The 22,852-nt window shown below is 33.5% G+C and overlaps 1 protein-coding gene across 6 annotated transcripts in view; it reads right to left on the minus strand.

The window, feature by feature from the left end:
• The window catches only part of MYEF2 (myelin expression factor 2), a 32,166-nt gene extending 18,511 nt beyond the window's left edge, over positions 1–13,655 (minus strand). Inside the window, exons 1-7 of one of the 6 annotated variants that reach the window (XM_016163250.2) lie at positions 13,379–13,539; positions 8,054–8,262; positions 6,761–6,813; positions 5,544–5,551; positions 5,350–5,443; positions 1,188–1,379; positions 345–498 (exon numbers count right to left, since the gene is read on the minus strand). In XM_016163250.2, coding sequence (XP_016018736.1) covers positions 345–498; positions 1,188–1,379; positions 5,350–5,443; positions 5,544–5,551; positions 6,761–6,813; positions 8,054–8,262; positions 13,379–13,539 — 871 coding nt within the window. Of the gene's footprint in view, positions 1–344; positions 499–1,187; positions 1,380–5,349; positions 5,444–5,543; positions 5,552–6,760; positions 6,814–8,053; positions 8,263–13,378 lie in introns of all 6 variants that reach the window. The other 5 variants (XM_016163253.2, XM_016163251.2, XM_016163256.2 and 2 more) reach the window with 5 other exon arrangements.
• Between the last annotated feature and the right edge of the window lie 9,197 nt (positions 13,656–22,852).

Raw genomic sequence — 22,852 nt, forward strand, 5'->3', positions numbered from 1 at the left:
TGTAACCTTTTAATTCAATCATTGAAAAAGAATTAACAAGGCTTCATTTAAAGCAACTGTATCAATTTATAATGGATTACATAACTTTCAAGAGCATATATACATATAATCAGTTGTGGCAGGAAGGGAAAGTAGAAAAAAGTTCATAGTAGGCCTGTACAATACGGCTAATTCAAGTTTTAAGAGTGACTTTAGTACTTGGACATAGAAAAGGTTTTAAGTGCTGGAGACTAAAGTCTAATACACACTTCTAAGCCAGGCAACCTTAAATTGCAGGACTCCCACAAAATGGTATCAAGCTTCTTCAATCTTATTCAATAATGCTAAAGTATCAATCAGGATACAAATTGCTTGAACTGCTTCAATTGCTTGTTCAAAAGTGACTGTGCCCATTCCTCTGCTCTTGCCATCTTTGTCTTCTTTAATATCTGCCCGCTTTACAGTTCCAGCTATGCTGAACACTTCCTTTAGCTTCTTCCAACCAACTTTGAAGTCAAGCTTAACATAAAATTATATGAAGTTACACACCTAATAAACCCTTCTCCCCATTTATAAATACAAAGAAATCTTTTCTAAACTCTCAAAACTATGAAGAACTATAATTCTGTTAAACAGTATATTAATAATATTTTTTAAAAACCATCTTAAGTTGTTTAAAATCGGTTAAGCTACACCTACATTGTTCCTTATCCTTAATTTTTTTAAATTCCCAAAACAGTCTCTCAACTATTCAATCTTGTTTTGTACATTTGAAACTTGTATATCTATTTTTACTGAGAGAAATTCAGATTTTGAAAACTGTTATCACTGACTTTCAAAGGCTTAGAACAAATGACAAACCAACTGCAACATGCACATTCACAAATATCAAATATCAAAGCTAAATAAAGAAACTCACCAATATAAACAAAAATCACATATAATAAAGTAAACAATTTCAAGAACTGCTAATATTTATAAATTCCACAGTTCTTTTTTTTTAAAAAAAATCTAAATATTTATTTACACTCTAATCTTACATAGAGACTTAAATTGGGTTTAAATTTATAATAATTTGTTTGGCTTACTTTAATTAAAAAATAAGCAAAATGTTCTATAAACCTATAACCCATTCATCTAATTAAATAATCTCATAATTAGAACTGAATATCTGAATGACAAAACTTTAGACTAAAGCTTAAACTTACATTAGCAACAAAAATTGTGGAACCAAGTCTACCAGCCTGCAAATTACTGATAACCTCAGGAGGAATGTTTGGATTATTGAGAATGGAAGGTGGTAAATTCATCAACCCCGATCCCATATCGGGTACATGTCCTCCTGGAAATGATCCTCCTGTTCGTTGTAATGCCCTACGAGCATTTTCTCCATCAGGATCCTATAACACACATTGAACATTAAATGCCACTAGGTACATCAGTAAGACTATATAATTAAAACAACTTCAAATTCTACAGTAGCTATCCCATCTCACTCAAATTATTGGCCCTCTTGAAGAGTAAGCTTTTTTCATCCAAAGAATTCAGTCCCATAAAAACCTGTGGACAGACAAAAGATAAGTCTCCAGGGATGTCAATTAAATACCTCTTTCCAATCACTAAAGTCACTTAAGAACTTGAAATTAGTTTAATTTTGCCCTTGTACTACTGTACAAGTATATGGCACACACACATAAATACATATAACTCGAAGAGTAACAAAATACTTACTGTAACTCTTTTCTTTCCAAAATGCAGTAATGGTGAATTGTCACCACTGGATGACCAAAGCAATGCCAAATTGAGACTAATTAAAAGCTTTTCAACCACAGAACAGAGTGCTATAGAACCCAGGAATACTGGGGTAGAGAGGAACTATGATAATGTATAAATTTCATTCCTGAACAAAATACAATTATCCACCTTCCAACTTTTTTTCCTCAACATGATTACGATCTGAGATGGGGGCGGGGAAGGCGACAAAGAAAAGCTGTGTCCAAATGAAGAATGATACTAAACACTGCTTTTATTTTTAGTTCATTAACTTTAGAAGAGAAATATTCTACCTTTAAACAAAACAAAAAAAGGTAAGTTTAAAAGTACTTCTCACTCATCTCACTAGGCGGAATGCAAAAAATAAACAAAAAATCACATAAACACATTAATAGACTATCACCTATAATACTAAATGATTATGATCTATGTAATCATCGACTCTACTCTGATGGCTTGTCTGGAAATACTAATAAAAAGAAAGTTTGGTGACTTTAATAAATTCTCTAGGTTGGCTGGGAGACTAGAAAGTGAAAAAGTGAATGTAAGAATAAAAGTATTCTGGCTTCCAATATATTTCTTTACCATGAAGAAATAAAAAGAAATACAGAAGTAAAAAAATAAATCTTTAGAAGAATGCTAAAAACTTTTAAGTTAATAAATTATAAAACCTTCAGACCTAAGGTTTCAAAAACTTGCACAAATACAAAATTTAGGATAGTGGTCTCTTATGCAGGAAGGAAAAGGACACAGCAGAACAGGCTTCGTGAACTATTAAAATAGGCTGTTTGTTCCTATCTTAACATTAATAAAGTATATTACTATGCTTTGATTTGTCTACTCTATATGTGACATATATAAAAACATATATAATACATGACACATATATAAAATACAATGTGTATAACACAAATTACCTACTGTATCAGTTTTTATTCTTTTCCCTTTGGACTTAGATGTCAGCCAGCCAGTCACTGCCTGGTATTGCTATTAGAGAGCCTATAGTAAGTTTATAACTGCTACTAAACCTCATTTAATTAAATGAAAAAGTGAAATTTTAATATCTGTAAAGGAATATTGGAAATAAACTTTTCCTTAGACTCTCACTAGTTCTCAGTACTGACCCTGGCCATCCATTTATAAATCAGATATTTCTAAGAAAGAGACCTTTAGAGATATTAATCCAAAAAAGTTAATTGAAAAGGAACAGCTCATCATTTAGCAAGGCAAATGCAAACATTTGTTTCTCTTAAAAAAAAAACTTAAAAATGGAAGTATCCTATACTAGCTTGGATCACATGACTCTATTTTTGGGTCTCTGAAATATTACTGAGGATCAACAACGTGCTAAAACTTAAAAGAACACAAATGACATGGACCTGGCCTTTAGTATCCAATGAACTTTTTCCAATTAAACATAAAAACACTGAGAATCTATATTTGTCTCTCAAAGAATAAGAAACATCATAAAACAACAAATCATAATCCTCAAAATAATAATTTCCCATAAGGGTGGTTATTTTACAAATGCCACTCTTGTGGGAAATTATTTAGGATATCAACACATTTCTGAATACTGGTACTGGCTTCCACATAAAAACCACTAAATAAATGACTGTCACAGGCCAATAAAAGTCTAAACCTTCTTTACCAATTCACCACTTCTCAGTCAAAAAAAAAAAAAAAAAAAAAAAAAAAAACCCACCGCTCAAATAGGATTAGAGGAATTCAGAAGCTGACTTGAATAAAGGGATTTGGGATACTTGTTTTTGTTGTTAGCATAGCCTTTCATTTTAAGCTATAGTAAGTAGTCCCTGCTTATCCATGGTTTTGCTTTTCTTGGCTTCATTTACCCAAGGTCAACTAAGGTTTGAAAATATTAAATGGAAAATTCTAGAAGTAAACAATTCATAAGTTTAAAACTGCATGCTGTTCTGAGTACTGTAATGAAATCTCGTGCTGTCTCACACAGTCCACCCTAGGATGTAAATCATCCCTTTGTCCAGTGTATCCACACTGTATAGGCAGCCCACCCATCAGTCACTTAGCTACCTCAGTTATCAGATCAACTATCATGGTTATCATAATGTTTGTGTTCAAGTAACCCTTATTTTACTTAACAATGGTCCCAAAGAATATGCCAAACAAAGTCAAGAAGTTCTACAGTGCTTCCTTTAAGTGAAAAGGTATGTATGTATAGGAAAAAACATAGTATGTATAAGTTCTATACTATTCGAAGTTTCAGGAATCTACTGGAGGGTCTTGGAATGTATCTCCTGCAGATAAGGGGGAACTACTGCAATATCACCTCATACTCAGGAAAAGGAGAACAATGACCAGTAACATTGCCGCCATGGGCAGGAATAACAACAATCATAATTATTACTGCTAACAGTTATTACATAGTTAATATTTTGAGCACTATGCTAAGTGCTTTACATAATACCACAATTATAAGAAATAGCTAACATTTATTATCTTAACTCTTGAGTCCTTATAACACTATCGGGTTCTAGTATTATTCCCATTGTACTGATAAGAAAACAAAGAAATAGAGAGGTTAAGTAATTCACTCTGGGTCACAGATTCCCTTATGCCACAGAGGGAATTCTTTACCATATATCTCATTTAATCCTCATAAACACCCTATTAGGTAAGTATTATCTGCAGAACTATTTTAATTACTAAGGTTTAGAGAATAAGTAACATGCCTTCTTAGAGCTAGAAAGTGACAGAGCTGGGACCAAATCACTACTATACTAAATTGTATTGTAAGGGACAGTACTGTACTATTACCAATGATTAACATCCGCCCTTATGGAGACTCTTTAGGGTCCCAAAGTTAAATCCCTCCATCTTTTTTTAAAAGAGACTTTAGTGAGGATATACACATAACTGATCTGTGATCAAACTATTGAGATTAACAATATCATGCTAAAGGAAGTCATGAAAATGGCAACTATTTAAGCTAATCATGTCCAAGGTCAACTATACATAACTGTAAATAGTTTTTTAAGTATCTTCTGATCATTCTTTTAACAACATATTTATATTGCAACTATTCCACACAAAGGGAATATCTCCATTTTAGGGGTTTCCAAGTTTCAGTTATAAATTTTGCTAACAGACCTGTAACTTTTCTTAAATTCTAATCTGGCATAGTTTCAGGTTAATTTTGTTAAAAGTGAATATCAATTCTATTCAAATCCATAAGGTATTTGCATTATTAAGCAAACTTTTATTATCAACTACAAGAACACCTACTATATTTCTATATTTAAACAACGCAATCTAAAAATTGAAAATGTATATACTAATAAGGTCAGTACCTAAAATATGTCATCTTTAAATTTTCTGGGTCCTGCATTTTTTTTAAATCATATATCTCTGCTTATAATAACTTGGAACAAATCAAATATATAGGATAACTGTTTATGAGCACATAGATTTTCATGTACAAGCAAAACTATCATCAAAATATAATGCTTTAATAAGCATCTATGCTTTAAAAAATGTTTAGTCAAACACATTACCAAAGATGAAATTCGAAACAAATAAGTCTTTTTCATTTAAATTATTTAATATAAGCAATCTTACCTCTTTAATATTCAGGGGTCTTCCACTAAGATCATATTTGTTCATAGTTTCTAGTGCTTTCTTTACAAATTCTTCATCTTTGAATTCAACCACCCTTATTGGGGAAAAAATTTAGAGGACATTTTTATGTACTCAGGTTTTTTTTCCAATCTGAAGTTTAAATTTGACTTAAGAGATTTAAAAAAACTTCTTACCCACAACCCTATATCCAGGTAGATTTGTCAATATATGCAAAAGAAAAAAGGTTTCAGATCAGTAGACGAAGTTAATGGTAGAGTCTAACATTTAAGTTTAATGCAATCGATAAGTCATTCTTTTTTGTCTTATACCTCAAGAATAGTCAAGTGACCACAAATTTTCTGTAAATTTTTAAATATATATATTTAAGATAGTAGGATCTAGCCTAACATGCTTGAAGCACACTTTTACTTTTACTCTTCATTAAGTTAAAACTAATAAATTTCATTGCATAAATTCAATCAAAAGTAATTGAAAGAAATAATCGATGGTTCCAATACCCCTAGCCTTACAAAGTCACATATCTTTTCAACGGATGTAGTGTGCACAAATAGTTTTTAATGTATATTTTTATTAAAATCAAAATAAGAATTATTAATCTCACTTTTAACAAAGTTCTTAAAGAAAACTGGCTGCACATAATTTAACAGCCAGTTTTAAGTATGTGAAAGTATCCTATTCTAAAGAAGCAAATTTGTAGTCTACTTTTTTAAATGATTCTTTGTCATTGTTACTGTTCAAAGCACCACTAAAGGTAATGACAAAGTTCTTATTTTTCATATACTTAACTGGTTTTCACTAATATAATTAAACATTGTTAAGAGCTTTCCACTGTACTCTTCAGTATATTTTCTTGTTGCTAAAAATCAAAATTGACTGTCACCCAACTCCTTCTGTATCAATTTATTCATCAATGTCATTCATACCAATTGGTCAGAGTACTGCTTCTTATGTAGTCCCGCAGGCTACCAGATCAAGTTTTTCAGTATAAATTTCAAACATACATTCTGAATTAACACCTTTAAGCTTATAGGCCTCTCATAAAACTCTTAGGGAATATTATCAATTTGATGACTTTTAAATATCCTTGAAGACATCAAAACACAACAACAAAAAAAAATCCTACATTAAAATCTATTGGCTAAAAAGAAGCATTACCTTAGAGCATTAGAAAAGTGAATGCCCTTTATGAGTATTTACAAAACCCAACCCTTCCAGGCAGCTAGCTTGATTTGTATAAGTGTCAGACTTGCTAGTATAAAGCCTCAAATCTGGCATAATAAAGTAAAACAAAATGAAACTTAAGTTTCCAAAACTGGTACAAGTATTATACAAAAAGTAAACTGCTGAGGAACTTTTAAACCTCGAGCAGATTACTGCCCACAGCACTTACCCTTGATTTTCCTTCCGCATCCTTAAAGAGCTCCACGTATGTAACCTCACCAACTACATAAGACATACAAAAGGAAGATACCAAGAAACAATACATTTAAACACCAATATCTTGCTTTACTGCACACCTGTGCACAACTCTACAGAAAAGCACCTATTATTCACCAACAATCAAAACCAGACCAACATACCTCCTGTCAATGGCTATGTAAATTTAACTGATTTTCAGAAATGTACATCATCCACATTCTCTAAAAAAGCTAACAACCATATTAACCTAATTCATACTACAGATCATATTTTGGCCAGCATGATATAGTTGGTGAACAAATGCACATATACATACAAATGATCCCTTAGCCTATCATATTAAAAACATCAACATTAGCACTTTTCAAATAACTTTAGTCGCCTACACACAACAGCTGTTTTAAGGTGACTTCCTACCTGAATGTCTTCAATCATGTTTGCCATCAGTAAACTAAATTTACAAGTCATGCTTCACAGCAAGCCACACACTTTCTAAATAAAGTCAATGAATAAAACCAATCAAATAGTTGTCACCTTACAACAGATACACCAATGCAATTTTTTTTTAATTTATTAGAAGAGATCAGCCTCGAAGCCAAGTACATAGTTTGCAGGACTGTTGAAACTCAATTTTTCAAGAGATAACAAAACTAACTTTTACAAGATCAATTATGAAAATTAGTTTTCCCCAAAACCAACCATGTATATAAAATAAAGGTTTTCAGGTTATTCTGAAAACAAAACTGCAACAGCAGTAACGCAATTTTAATATAGAACTGCAGAGACAGCATCATGGCATTCATGACAATGCAAACAAAATGAATTCCACAGCCAGATTCCAGGCTCCGCCAAGATAACAAAACAGCTTTTGGAAAAAAAATAATCAGACCTTATTATTCATACTTTAACAGCTAAATGTATTGCTTAACTAATACAACAGTCCTTTAAAAATCTATAAAAACTTCAACTAGACAAAGCAATCACTTTAACAAAATTCTTGGTGGCATGCATATGCTGGCTAGCTACTATCCCACTGATATAACAAAAAAAAAAAAAAAAAAAAAAAAAAACTTCATTTATCCAATACTACCTTGTAATGAAATTGTGTCAAGTGAAAGAAGACGAAAAGATTAATGCATGTGTCAAGAAATAAACAAAAATCAATTTTTTGAGTCTGTGTGGCTCAGAGGAATAAAAAATTTTTGCTTAGTTCTTTCCCCCTTCTACATGATTATCCAACAGTGGGTTTATCAGAGATGGTTACCTTTTTCTCTCATTAGATCTTTAATAGCTTGCCATTTCATGTCATATGGAATGTTGCTAATGAAAACTCTGTTACGATTTGGACCCTTCTTTTCTCCAGTGCCAGAATTCTTGTCTTTTGAATAAGGATGAAATCTATTGGCCTTCTTATTTCCTGTAGATTTTTCTTTAAATTCTGATTTCTCTTCTTTCACTGATTCATCATTCTCCCTATGAATTAAAAACAAACAAAAAAAACCTAAGCCATGCTTCTTATAATGAGTATATACTAAATATTCAATATTTATCACTTCTCAAAACTTTTCACTAAGTTAGATTTTGCAAAGCAACTGTAGAGTCATACTGCTGGCTTTGAAATTACCCAATGTCATTCCAAAGCAAGCATTTGGGGATTTTAACAAAATTTCTCATTTCACAATCCTTTTTTTCCATATTAAATAGCTGCAGTATCCAAACAATCATCCAGTTTTTCCCAACGTAAAGCTTAATAAATGTTATCAGAACCTAATAAAAGGGAGAAATTGGTGATTTTATTCTTATAATATATAAGACTGCCAGCTTTAATACAGAACTCTAAAAAAACTAATTTACAAAATGATATCTTGAAAAAGTTCATCATTTAAAGGTTAAGTTTCTTCCCAGAACTTTTCTCCTCCACTGCTTAAAAACATAATTAAAATACTGTTATACCTATATTTGTATACACTCCCATGATTCTTATGACATTTTTTATTTCCAGTTTTGATCAACGTAGAAAATTGATAAGGCATTCTAATATGTTCATGCTCACATTTTCTGTTTTAATCTACAAACTAAGACAGAGTACTTCATAGAATCATGTCATTTTTATTAGGAGTATTACTTATAATGGGAGGAAGGGGTAGAGAAAGAAGCAATACTTAAATGTAATGCAAACCAGAATTTTATAAATCTACATTTTAATGAAGCCCTAACTGAAAAATATTTAATTTATAAAACTGTAATCACAATGCAAGTCTATGATGCTATCTACCAACCATCTGTAGATATAACATTTAAATTCTATAGATAAAAAGTTGAGTATTTTAAAAGTTGAGTATAGATAAAAAGTTGAGTATTTCCTTTTCAGAAGAAATCCTTTTTTACAGAATATCAATAGATTTATTTTAAATAATTAATTACTCTAGTGAATTTTAAACTATTTGATTAAAACTCTGATTTTAAAGCAAATTTTTACAAACATATACTAATTAAAATCTCTGGAAATGACATCCAGGAATCTAAATCTTTTAAAGCTTCCTGGATTATTCTGACAACCAACCAGGTTTCATAATGCAGGCTCTAAATTATCTTCTAAGCCAAGCAACTGTGGGAACATACCTATACATGGCAGCATTCTACACACACATCATTTGCTAGTTGCTTATTCCATGATATATTGAACTTTTTAGCCACTACTTTTCTGAGCAGGTAACAACACAACCATAAACATAGTGTGTAAAACTCTATTTAAAAAAAAAAAAGAAAAAAACTACCTGGGCTGGTAGTAGCAGCATCTAGTATGGTGACTGCACATAACATGTGCTCAATAAATATTAATTCTTGAAAGAGCAAACAGTCAATGGAGAACCCATACTCAGATGGTACTCGTATCTGCCAGAAAAACTGCTAAAATCAAGAGACACTAGAGCCAAACTTGCTTTGCCACTTTTTCGGACCTTGAAAAGGACACATTCACTGTCAAACATCTTCCCTCATCATAAATGGCACAGCCTGGTAGTGATCATCCTACCTGTCCAACTCTAGCAAGTACCTGTCTGTCTGAACAGAGCTACACTTCTATGAATGGCAGTAAGCAGCCAGAAGGCACAGACGCCTTTTCTCTGGCTTCTGGGTACCAGAGAAACAAGAATCCTTCTTTTTAATCCCCCAAAGAACCCATTTATATAGTAGGCTGAATTCCATTAATGTTTTTAAAATAGCTAAGTCTCTGCTCACGTGAACTGACATCTATATGGTTGCTAGCTAAATACCAATTCCTCTGCCTATTTTCTCTTGCATGGAACCAATTTTGAAAATTGCACAAAGTTCTGAAGCACTCATCGTATTCTTCTATTCTTACATGGATACTATCAGTACAATCTGACAATTCCATTAAAATGCAGTAATATCACCTATAAAACCATCGCCACTCTCAAGGAAATGAGAGTCCGTCACCCTCAAAAATGTCTTCGTACACCTTTGTAACTCTTCCCTATCACCTCTCTCCATCCCTTCCCTTGTCCCCAGGCAATGACTGACTTGCTTCTGTCACTCATGTTTTCTAAACTTTATATAAATTAAATCATACAATATTTTTTTTAAAAAAGCAGTAATATTATACAGGATACCCTCTTTAAAACATCTGCTCAATAGATAAACACAGAGAGCAATTTATTCAAGTTTTACCCCATCAGCAGCATCTTAAAGATACAGCTGAATTGTTCATCTGTAATGTACAAATTAAGACTATCTATGGAAGGCACATCAGTTTAGTGGCTACAGGTACAGTCTGATTAAGAAACTAAGCCATAATTACTCAATATCTGAACTCTTTCTATGTCCAAATACACTATGGAAGAGACAGTGAAAATATATGTGAAAACTCTTACAGAAATGATACTACATAATGTCAAAATAATGGCACTATATCGAAAATTCCTTGTAATAATTTCCAAACTATTCATTTCATGTACTTGACATAAAGACTGTGACTATTCTAAATCACAAAAATGTTATCTACTCATAAAACTAAATCATGCCTACCCAAATTATAATATAAAATTCTGAAAAATACTGAACATCAAATAAGAAAGTTTTAATATAAAAGGCATAATGCTATAGTATGAAATGCAAAAATAAGCCCAGTTCCATTCTTTACTCCTGATATTAAAAAAACAAAAACAAAAAAAACTACTCTACTTCAAACACTTCTTGCTCCATGGCTTAATATTTTATTCAAGTACCCTAATGTAACTCTCAATCTCCATATACTCCAAGGCGTTACTTAATCACACTTGAATAATGAAGTTATAACAATACTGCTATTTTTTTCCTCCGATTCACTTGAGAACTACTATACCATTTTGCCATAAAGAAAAAGACTATACCTACGGAAACATCTTTAATTTCTTGTCACAAGATATAAACACACTAATCCTTTGTATATGAGTTTCATTATCATAAAAGTTCACATCTGCAATTCTTAAAAATATTTATTGGGCCTTTATAAGCATAAGGCCTTGGGGACATAAAGATGAATAACATCGTGGTCTCCACCCTTAATGGCTATGGATTAACCTCAGAAAGTCATTTCAATCTTGATAACAAGAGGCACTGTGTTCACGTCTAAGCAACATATATTTTAAGACAATATTTTGTAATTTTTATCATCTCAATAAATTCTTATCATTAAAATACATGGAAATCAACTGAAGTTTATATTTTGGGTTGTTAACTACTAAAGCTGGTTCACAGGGTAAAAAAAGGTTGTTAGGTTGATACAGGTAAATGTCCCTAATAATTCAGAATGAGTGATCCATGCTGGACCATTATATGTTCTTATGGAAGAGACACTATAAGAAATCCCTGAGAGTAAAGTGGCCTATTCACTCAACTTCTAGGAAGAGATAGGAGAGAGATGAATTACAAGCAATATGGGAAGAATCTACATTTGTATTTACTTGTAACATTTTTTTAATTTTTCACCTTATATTTTCATTCTCCTCAGTAAGAAGTTAAAGGAATTCTTTTTCTACCTCTCTCTCCTGTCTGGCTAAACCACAATGAGATCTTAAACGGGATCAGAGACTTTTAGATCTGATGGAAGCTTAGATACCAGCTTTACCTGTACAGACACTATGAAACTGATCATATTCAAGTACAGTAGGGCTTCTCTCTGTAATTCAAGGCTATATTTTTTGTTCAGGAGAAAAGGGTGGCAGGTATTTTTTAAAAGCACATATTTAAAATTTATCATTTCACTGATTTTCATGCGCATTAATGATGCCAAATTCCTGAAAGCCCACATTATGGTAGGCAGAGTAGAAAGTGCGTCACCCCACTTTGGTTCCTCAGTTACTGAGGCATGCCACTTTCCACCTAGGAACAAACTCCACTGAGGTGGAATCTCTTATACCTGCACCTCTATTTTGCCTAAATATACTGCCTATCCTATTCAAACCCAATTGAGAGCATAACCAAGCAGGGATAGCCATCTTGTCTGCAATCAATGGTTACACGGAATAATCAAGATTTATCACAGTTTAAAACATTTTTATACAAAAGTAAAGAACATTTCCCTTGTCTATTTTAGTGTGAGCAAATGTTCACAGTTTGCCACTCTGAGGCATAACTGAGAGAAGGAAAAAAATGTTTTTCGTTAAATAACAACCTACTTTCGAGTTCAGATTTAAAGAGCAGGACATGTGCAAATAAATGCCTGAATTCATATGCTCCCATATAACAAAAACGAAGAGCATAACATTTCTTTATGATAACTAAAAATTATTATGTAGTCAACTAAATTCTTTATAGGGACTAATGACAACGAAAATCTTAAAGGTAGTGGATTTTCTTCAATTGAAAACTACTTTACCATTATACCAAAATTAAGAACCTACCATCACTCACTGAGGTTTGCTTGTTTTTAAGTAGCCTGCAGGGCTGACAAACATTTGGGAGTCGGGAGGGGAAGGAAGCAAGGTACATTTTCTTTTTTAAAGCACCTCTTACTATTTAAAGGGTTAACACAATGGATTCGGTCTAACCGCACATTATTAAACTTCCACTTGGTATGTATCAGTTCAGAAATGAACACATACGTTAGAAAACAATAACAAAACACTGAACTTATAAACCTCAGAACGAGGCCGGGGAGATGGGAGATACTCCTTTTAAAAACGTTCTGGGTGGTTAGGAGGACATGTCCGATGATGTCATCCTTAGATACTCCCTAGTGATGAACACTAACTACTGGTCTTTAAAGGGGGGACCATTTTCCAGCAAAGCGTGGCGGCCACCGAGCTTTGCTCAAAGGTTCTCCAACCGAAGTCGGAGAAGAGAGGGTGACCCGTGGTCTCGGGCTAGAAATGCAAAGAGGGCGCCGGCCTCGTGGTCCGCACCCCGGCTCCCCTGGCCCGAGGCGGGCGGGTAGGGCCTGGGAGCGGCCGGCTGCACCTGCTCCTCCCGTCGCCCACGGCCCGAGGGCAGTAATTTCCCCCCCCCCGAGGCCCAGCCCGGCCTCCAGCCCTACAGGCCGACTTCCCGCCCCCAACCTCGTCGCGACCCCAAGAGGAAAAGACAATACATTTTAACGCCATTGGAGCTGCTGCTGTGCTGAGGAGGCTGCCTCTCCGTCTCCGGCGGGTGCGGTTCTCGCCGTGGCTCGCCCGGCAGCTCTGCGGGCTGCTGATGCGGGCTGTCGTCGCCAGCGGGACCGGGCACCTCGGGCTTGTCGGCGTCCGCCATCCCGCCGCCACTGGCTCCGCGTCCGCAGCCTGCGCTGAGGGGCTCCGAGCGCGACAATGGCGGCGGCCGGGGAAGCGGTAACGGATCCCGATTTGAAAAGGCCCCGAGCGCTGTTGCCCGGATCTCGCGAGAACCAGTCGGGGCCCGGCGACTGGGAGATGGTGTGAGCCCGGGGTTGGGGGTGGGAGCGTTGGGTGGGGGAAGGGGAGGGATAGGGTGGCGGGTCAGGGCCGCCATTGCAGCAGTCTTGCTGCGGGGTGAGGAGCGCTTGACTTGTCCAGCATCCCACAGTGGGGTCTTGCCATGCCCACCAGCCGGCCTGTCGCTTGGCACTTAATGGGGTCTTCGCTTACAGAAGTCGGCTCTGAGTGTTAGAAACCTCTAAAGCTCTGAAACCCAGACTATTCAATTCATTCCATGTAGAAGCAGTTTAAATTAGAGAAGCCCCCACCACTTTGCTCTTTAAAGACTTCTGCAAATCTTAGGCTTCCGTTAGAAATCCTTTGAATAATGCAAAGAAATCACTTGCCTCTTCAATGCCTAGGCACCCTGTGGACATTCAATAAATAGTCATTGATGACTGGTTGCAATTCACCAAAATGAATGGCTTCAAATTTCTTTTGAGTTCCGGCTGTTCTCGATAATAAGGCTTTCCTTAGTACTCAGCTATCTGCTTATAAAGAGAAGAATGAAGTTTTTAATTCTCCAGGCAACAATCAATGGAGAGAATCTATAATTTTTATAAGAAATCTTCTACTAGATTGGCTAATAATGGACATTTTGGGTTCTGGTTATATGTTTATTATATGCTGATGGAAATTATATTTGAAGCAGTTATAGGCTCTCAAATTTAATTACCATATGGAGTTTTAAAATCTATAGTTATAGATTTTTCCCCTACATATGAAAAAGAAATCCATTAACTCCCAACTCTTGAGTACTATAATTTCACGTTGAAATAACATTTATGAGCTGAAAAGTTCAAAGACCTTCATGAAGGTTTATTTTCATAAAAATACAAACATGTATGGTTTCCATGCTTTACAGAATATCACAAACATTAGTGGTAAAGTTGTAGTTAGAAACACATTCAAGTATTACGTAATTTCATCAATCTCCTCCCCCCTTTGATATTTCAATATGTAGGTTTCTGCCCCTAACGTTCGATCCTATGCTAGAAGAGTTGAGCTACTTAATCCAACAAACGCAAAAATCAGAACAATTTTAATCATAACGAGTACACATGGTAAAATACTATTTAAGGTGCTATTGTGGTTGCTGCATAAATTGTTTCTCCTTAGTCAATCCTAAAATTTAGTGTTTGGAGAAGCAGAAGGGCATGGGGATTTGACACAGAAAACACAACCCCAGTTCTGCCACTTTCTGCCTGTAATTCCTTGGGCAAGTCACTTAATTTTTCAATCTCGCCATAATAAATAAGGATAACAATACCTACCTTGCAGGATTAAGGTGAGGATTAAAAGAAAGCACTTTATGTAGGGCAAAGTGCTATATGAATATAAAGTAGTATTACAATTCCCTATCTCTCCAGGCTGGGCACGGTTTTAGTCAAAGAGAAGTCAAGTGCTTTTCCCAAGAACAGAATTATAAGTACTTTCAAAACATTCATCATTCTCTGTTATCTTTTTGCTATAGTTGAATTTAATGATGAAAACTTAACCCTACAGTCCCTAGTACAGAAGAATTCTTGCAAAATCCTTCAATAGATCCAGTTTAATATTTTTAAAGAGGCCTTTATGTTTAAAACAGAGTAGTAGGTGCATGAGGAATACAAAAATTAGCATGGGCCTGTTGGGAAAGTACATTTATAAAAAACACTATTCGAGTGCTATAATGAAGATAAAAGTATAATTAAAAATTTATTTACAAAACAAGAGACCAGCCTGAATGCTGTAGTATGGTAATTAAAATAGTCCATTGAAATATTTATCTTGTGCTCAATGTCATTAATCATCAAAGAAATGCACCTCATACCTGTCAGAATGGCTATCATCAGTAAATCAATAAACGAGTGACAGCAAGGCTGTGAAGAAAAGGGAACCCTCATGAACTGTTAGCGGAGTTGCAAATTGGTACAGCCACCATGGAAAACAGGATAGACGTCCCCCAAAAAATTAAAAATAGAACTACCTTATGACCAAACAATCCACTTCAGGGAATTTATACAAAGAAATCCAAAACACTAATTCAAGCAAACATGCCATCCCTGTGTTAATTGCAGTATTATTTACAATAACCAAGAAAGACGATTGGATAAAGATGTGGTACAAATATGCAAGGAATATTACTCGGCCATAAAAAAAGAATAAAATCTTACCATTTGTGACAACACGGTTGGACCTAGAGGGTATTAGGCTAAGTGAATAAATCAGACATAGGTATTTACCTCGTGATTTCACTTATATGTGGAATCTAAAAAACAAAATAAACAACAAAACAGAAACAAACTCAGATACAGAGAACAAATTGTTGCCAGGTGGGAGGGAGTTTGGAGGGCTGAGTGAAAAAGCTAAAGGGATTAAGAAATACAAATTGGCAGTTACAAACTAGTCATGGGGATGTAAAATACAGCATAGGAAATATAGTCAATAATATTGTAATAATTATGTGTGGTATCACAGAGGCACTAAACTTATCAGAGGATCAGTTCATAAGCTATTTAAAAGCTAATCACTATGCTGTATATCTGAAACATAATATTGATATGATCTATAATTGAAAATTTTCTAATTAAAAAAAATTTTTTGTCTCGATCATTGAGCTTTGTGGCCCCTTTTAAATTTTGTGCCTGAGACAAAAGCCTCACTCACTGTACTGTAGTCTTGATCCTGTAAAGGCATAAAGGGTAGAGGATAATTCTTACAGGGGAATCCATGAGAGCTTCATAGAAGAGCTGAATCTTAAATGATGGAGAGAATTCGGGCAGCTTCTGAAGAGACATGATTAATACTTAACACTCCATCTGACTGCTCCATAGATTAATCTTTTTTTTTCTTTTGCTGTTAATATTGAACGTAGCTAAATCTTCAAAGAATAAAAAGAAAATTGTTATTAACATCCTATTGCTATGTTCCATTTCCATATTTTCCTCTTTTTTCTTCTTCTACTTTTTTTGAGTCCTTATATATATACTGTAAAAATCTTGAGTATGTTTTAGTTTTTACCTTCTCATCGTTCCTATTACATGCCTTACTTTGCAATTGCACTAAGTGTATTACTAGTACAACTTCACATAACTACTTAGTTTTTTTTCTTACAAATTGAAATATGTGTGTTTACGTGTGTGTGTGTGAGAGAGAGAGAGATGGGTCCTGGACTTAGTGGGGTGATCACTTCCTAAGTTATATAAACGTCTAATCACAATGTTGTTGTATACCTAAAACTAATATAATATTGTATGTCAACTGTAATTGAAAAATAATTTTTTTTCAAGAATTAGAAGCAAAGACCAAAAATATGAAATTGAACAATAAGTATACTACAATTTTTAAGTCAATTTGCTTGGCTTTATAAAATTAAATGGCTGGATTTGTAGCTATTGAGTTTCTAAGCTTTAGAGAATTAAAACTTAAAAAGGAATTTATAACATACTATAGGTTATATTTGAAATTCATGTGTAGCTTTCTTTTCCATCATAGAAGTTTATTTTGTGATGAAAAAGTAGTATTGGTTATTGTCACTAGAAAGGCAAGTATAGTTTTATACTGCCAGTCAACTATTTACTATTTCTTCCCTCTACATTGCTCTGCTTAATTTAGGAATCTATTTTTTAGCAGTTAGCGTTCTAAAAATGCATCCTGAAAAAAGATCTCTACCAGACAAGTGGAGTCTAAAATTAAGACAATTATCTGAATAATTCAGACAGAAATTCTGTTTTCACCTCAATTATTCATATAATTCAGATAATATCAAGGGTTTTGCTTGAATTCCTTAGGTAATTGTTTCATTTTTCAAGTTTATAATGCTGAGGTTATTGCCCAATAACAGATTTACTTTTGATTTTTGTAAGAAATATTAGGATATACTTTTTTCTCTAAAGACAATTGATTCCTTTAATTCCAAGATATTCAAGTCTCAATTTTTATTCACATTCTAATTTCTTAATTTAAATCACTTAATTTATATTTTTAAATTAAATTTCTTCATTTAAATTTTTTTCAATCTCACCTCAGTAATTCCACTTAAAGGAGAATCAATGAGCAAATTTTCAAGAGCTCTGCTGTACTTCCCTTCCTATGTGCATAATTACTCTCCTTCTTAATAATTCTGTGAATTGAGCTTCCTCTGTCCAAAGCAATGCCTATTATATGGTAATATTTTAACTATTTTAAGTTTGGTACCCTAACCCCAAAACTATAGTGGTTCCCCCTATTCACAGGGACACATTCTAAGACCCCCAGTGGGTACCTGAAACCACAGCAAGTAGTGAACTTGATATTTGTGTGTGTGTATGTGTGTGTGTGTGTTTTCCTAAATGTATATACCTATGATAAAGTTTAATTTATAAATTAGGCACAGTATGAGATTAACAATGATAACTAATAATAAAATGGAACAATTACAACAATATGCTGTGATAAAATTTATCGGGGCCATTACTGAGTAAAATAAAGGTTACTTGAACACAAGCAGTGCTACATCAAGATAGTCGATCTGATAACTGAAATGGCTACTAAGTGACTAAGGGGCAGGTGGAGGACAGATGATATGATTAGGATATGCCGGACAAGGGATGATTCACATCCTGGGCAGGACAGAGCAAGATTTTACCACACTACTCAGAATGGTTCACAATTTAAACTTATGAATTGCATATCATAAATATTTATGAATGTTTATTTATAAATAAATATTAAATGAATTGTTCATTTAGTATTCTCAGACCATGGTTGACCACAGGTACTGAAACTGGAAAACAAAACAGGAAAATGAGGGACTACCGTATTAATGAAAATGATTGCTTCATAGCAAATATTGTTTTTAATATAAATAATTACCCACTTTAGCAATATCATTCTCAATTTTCAATTATAACATTTAGAAGAGAAAATAGATTTCTTACAGTGACGAATAATAAGGTTTAAGCCATACACTGTCCTGTATACTTGAAGACATCCTATAAATGGTGAGAATAGAGATAATAATAGACACAATCCATATTCCTCTTCTTATCTGATAATAGAAATTTACTTAAGGTGACTTTTATGCTAAAAGTCCATATTTTCTAGGCTCACTTGCAGCTATGCAAGGCCACATGACTATGTTCTGGCCAGTAATATATAAGCAGAAATGTTTTGAGGACCTTTTAGGAGGAACTGACTTGACTGGAAGAATGGCTCTTTTGTTAACGGATTCAAGAAAATAATACATGTTACACATATTTTTATATACTTAATCTTATTTAGAGGTACAGACATTCCTGAATCTAACAGACACAATGAATTAATGAATGAAATAACAAATGATTATAGTAATTGTTTCCTTTGTGTTCGGGTACCTGAGAACAGATGCCAAACGGCTTATAAACTATGCCAAATATTACTTATTGATGCTCAGCATCATCCTTGTCCTTCTAAGTTCTCCCTTGTATGAAACATTTCTCAGACTGTTGCCAGCAGTCTTCCAATGTGAACTCCACCAATAAGAAGCACTGGTGAAAATTTTAAAAGGAGGAAGAGAAGGAGAAATCATTCATCTCAGCAGCAATAATCTTATAGATATTGGCAAACGGCTGATGTGATGAGATGTTATGCCAGCTGTTTCTGGGTGTAAAAAAATTCTGAGACTTGCTGCTCCAGCACTACTAATTCTTGTGTAAACCTCTAAGTCTTTCTTTGTGCACTAAATAATGCATGAAATATCTACATTGTTAGACTTAGTTCAAAGTTTTATTTCTTTTTCTGGCTGACCATTGAATAAAATAAGACATGAAAACCATGGGAATATACCTAATCAAGTTTGTTTATATACATATCTGTGTATATATTTATGCATATATGCATATATTTTAGCATGTTTAAACAGTTTGTGAATTGAAATATAATGACATGAAATCATTTCAGCCTACTATTTTGCAATATACCATGAAAAGTGTATCATATTTGTATACTACTGAAAAATCATTGCTTCTAACAAACTAGGCTCATAAAAGTCCCTATATAGGCCTTTCTTATTGTCTTCTATAGTTACCTAAAGCGACTTTCTATCTTACTAATCACGTGTTCAGTCTAGTTTTGCTTAAAATATGAAAGGCGTGAGATTTATATTTTGCTAACTTAGTTTTAGGAAGCTGATATCAAATACATAAGTGTTTCTTCTTCAATAATGCATGTTTTCCTGAAAAGAAATCCTTATCAGGCATTAAAAATAATTGGCAACTTAAGAAAATGAAAAGACAAGACCCAATGAGATAAAATCTCTGTGAAACACATATGTGGTAAAGTACATATATAAAAAATGCACAAAGAACTCTTAAAATTCAATGATAAGGAAACAACTCAATTAAAAATTGGGAAAGATCTGAGTAAACACTTCACCAAAGAAGATATACAGGTGAATAATAAGCATAAAATGTTCAATAATTTATGTCATTGTAGAATTGAAAATGAAAAGAACAATGAGATACCACTACATAGTTATTAGAGTGGCTAAAATCCAAAACACTGACAACACCAAATGCTGATGAGGAATGTGAAACTATAGGAGCTCTCATTCATTGCTGGTAGGAATGCAAAATGGTACAGCACTTTGGCAGACAGTATGATAGTTTCTCACAAAGCTTAGCATATTCTTAACAGTCAATCCAGCAATTACCTCTTAGTTATTTATCAAAATGAGTTGAAAACTTATGTTCACACCAAAACTTGCACATGATGTTTCTAGCATCTTTATTCATAATTTTCAAAAATTGGAAACAACAAAGATATCCTTCAATAGGTAAATGGCTAAACAAACTGTAGTATATCCATGTAATGAAACAACATTATGCAATTTAAAAAATGAGCTATCAAGCCATGAAAAGTCATGGAGGAACATCAGTGCATACAGTGAAAAAGGCCAGTCTGAATAGGTAGCAAAGTCTGTATGACTCTATACATGCATTCTGGAAAAGACAAAATTATAGAGATAGCAAAAGATAAATGGTTTCCAGGAGTTCACCAGGGGAGTAGGGAAAGAGAAGGAATGAATAAGTGGAACACAGTGGATATTTAGGGAAACCATTCCATTATGATATACAATGGTGGATACACGACATTATGCATTTGTAAAAACCCATAGAACTATAAAAAACAAAGAGTGAACTCAAACTATAGACTTTAGTTAATAACAAGGTATCGATACTGGTTCATCAATTGTAAAACATGCACCATACTAATACAAGATGTTAATAACAGATTAAATTGTGGAGTAAAAGAGAAGGAGGTATATGGGAAGTTTCTGTACTTTCTGCTCAATTTTTCTGTAATCTAAAGCTGCTCTAAAAATAAAGGTCATGCAATTAGAAAAATAACTAGCAAGATTTAGAGAAAAAAATCCTATTGGGGAAAGATCCAATGTAAAACTCATGCAACTTCACAAGCAGAGCACTACAAAAACATTTACAAACCTATTGAGAATACTAGCACAGTTAAAAATATAAGTTAAAAATATACATTATAATACATCTAAAACTTTGCAAAAAATTTAGGTAAGAAAGAATGATGAAAAAGTATAATAAAAGAGTAAATTATGGGAATAAGGGAAAATGCACAAAGATCAGAAAGAACTGTTTAATATACATTCCAAGACAGAGCATGTGGCTAAATTGAGCCAAGAGGATAAAGGAGTGAATGGGCATTGTATATAGGACAGCTTTCCTCCACAGCTTACTGCTTTCAGCTGTGTTAGTAAACTTAGAATTAAGCTGCTTTTACTTGGTAGTCAAAGCATTAATGTACTGGAGGAAATCATGTATAAATCAATTAATTTTCACTTTTTTTGACATTCCTACTTGCCAATAACTGACTCATATTACAGAAACATAGACTGTAGCAGAATGAACTGCTTTTGTTTCTGTTTCTTTAACCCAGAAAATAACTTAAGCCAATTAAATATATTATACTGTAGTTATGGCTCACACATTTGTGGAGGTTGTGCCCAAGGTACCCTATAGTACTCATTAGATTCAACAGTAAATATAGTAAAGGGCTTGAAGTACAGTTTAAATGAATCAATTTAAGCCTTATGATAAGTAAATTTAAAACAAATTAAATAAAACTTCATAGATCATTCTGAATTGAAAAATTTAGAGCATTTTTCTGTGAAGAAAAGTTTATCAGCAAAACATAATATCTCATTTTCAATGGGACACATCAAATAGACCGGCATTAGGTCATTATCGACACTAATGCATCATCATGTTCAATTCTCTTATGAGTCCACTTACTTAAATAACTTCTTCACTGTTGACAAAAATCCCACACAGCCATATTCTAATTAAATCTAATCATTTTATTACTGTACTCTCTAATTCTATTGCAGCATATTCAGTATTGAGTATTTTCTAGAGATCAGATGGGAAAATGACTCCCTCTGATCTCTAAGGAAATCCGAGGAAAAAATAATAGAAGTGGTAAGAAAGTATAAATAGGGTTTTAAGCCAGTCATGAGAATAAGAACATGGATCATTTATTTATAGCAGAAAGTTTGAAATCTCTCCTTGCCTTTGGGATTATAGAAATGAACTGCCAGGCCCATGAATGCCCTGAGTTGTAAGTAATATTATCTGCATATATATATATTTTTAGGTAGAGGGCATATATTTCTTTTTTGAATTTCAAATTATTCTTAATACTCCAAAAATATTAAAACAACATATGTAGGAAAAAACTATGGGTAGCTATGCATTCATAGCTAAAAATCAGTAGGAATATATTTTTTAAAAATAAGCAGGTGCCTTTGGATATATCTAAGACCATCTAAAGCCAAATACGCATTGGGTTACTTTTTTAATGTTTATAACTCAAGTAATTTACATTTTTAAATCATTTTTTAAGGTTTTACATTTGAAAGTTGTAATAGTCAATGTCTAAGTAAATAGCAAAATTTCAAATAAAAAGGGCACAGACACATTAAGACATTTTAGCTCAGAAAGAATAATCAAACTTCAGCCAGGCAAGATGTACATTTCCATGAAAAGCTGAAGGTAACATGTTTGTCTAATAAGTTGAAAAGACTATCTTCCCCTATAGAAAACTTGAAAGCAAAAAGTCAACTGGAGCAGGGTAGTAAGAATTGAGAGTAAGTAAAATTT

The sequence above is a fragment of the Rousettus aegyptiacus genome, unplaced genomic scaffold, assembly GCF_014176215.1.
Source record: "Rousettus aegyptiacus isolate mRouAeg1 unplaced genomic scaffold, mRouAeg1.p scaffold_m13_p_3, whole genome shotgun sequence".
NCBI lineage: Eukaryota > Metazoa > Chordata > Mammalia > Chiroptera > Pteropodidae > Rousettus > Rousettus aegyptiacus.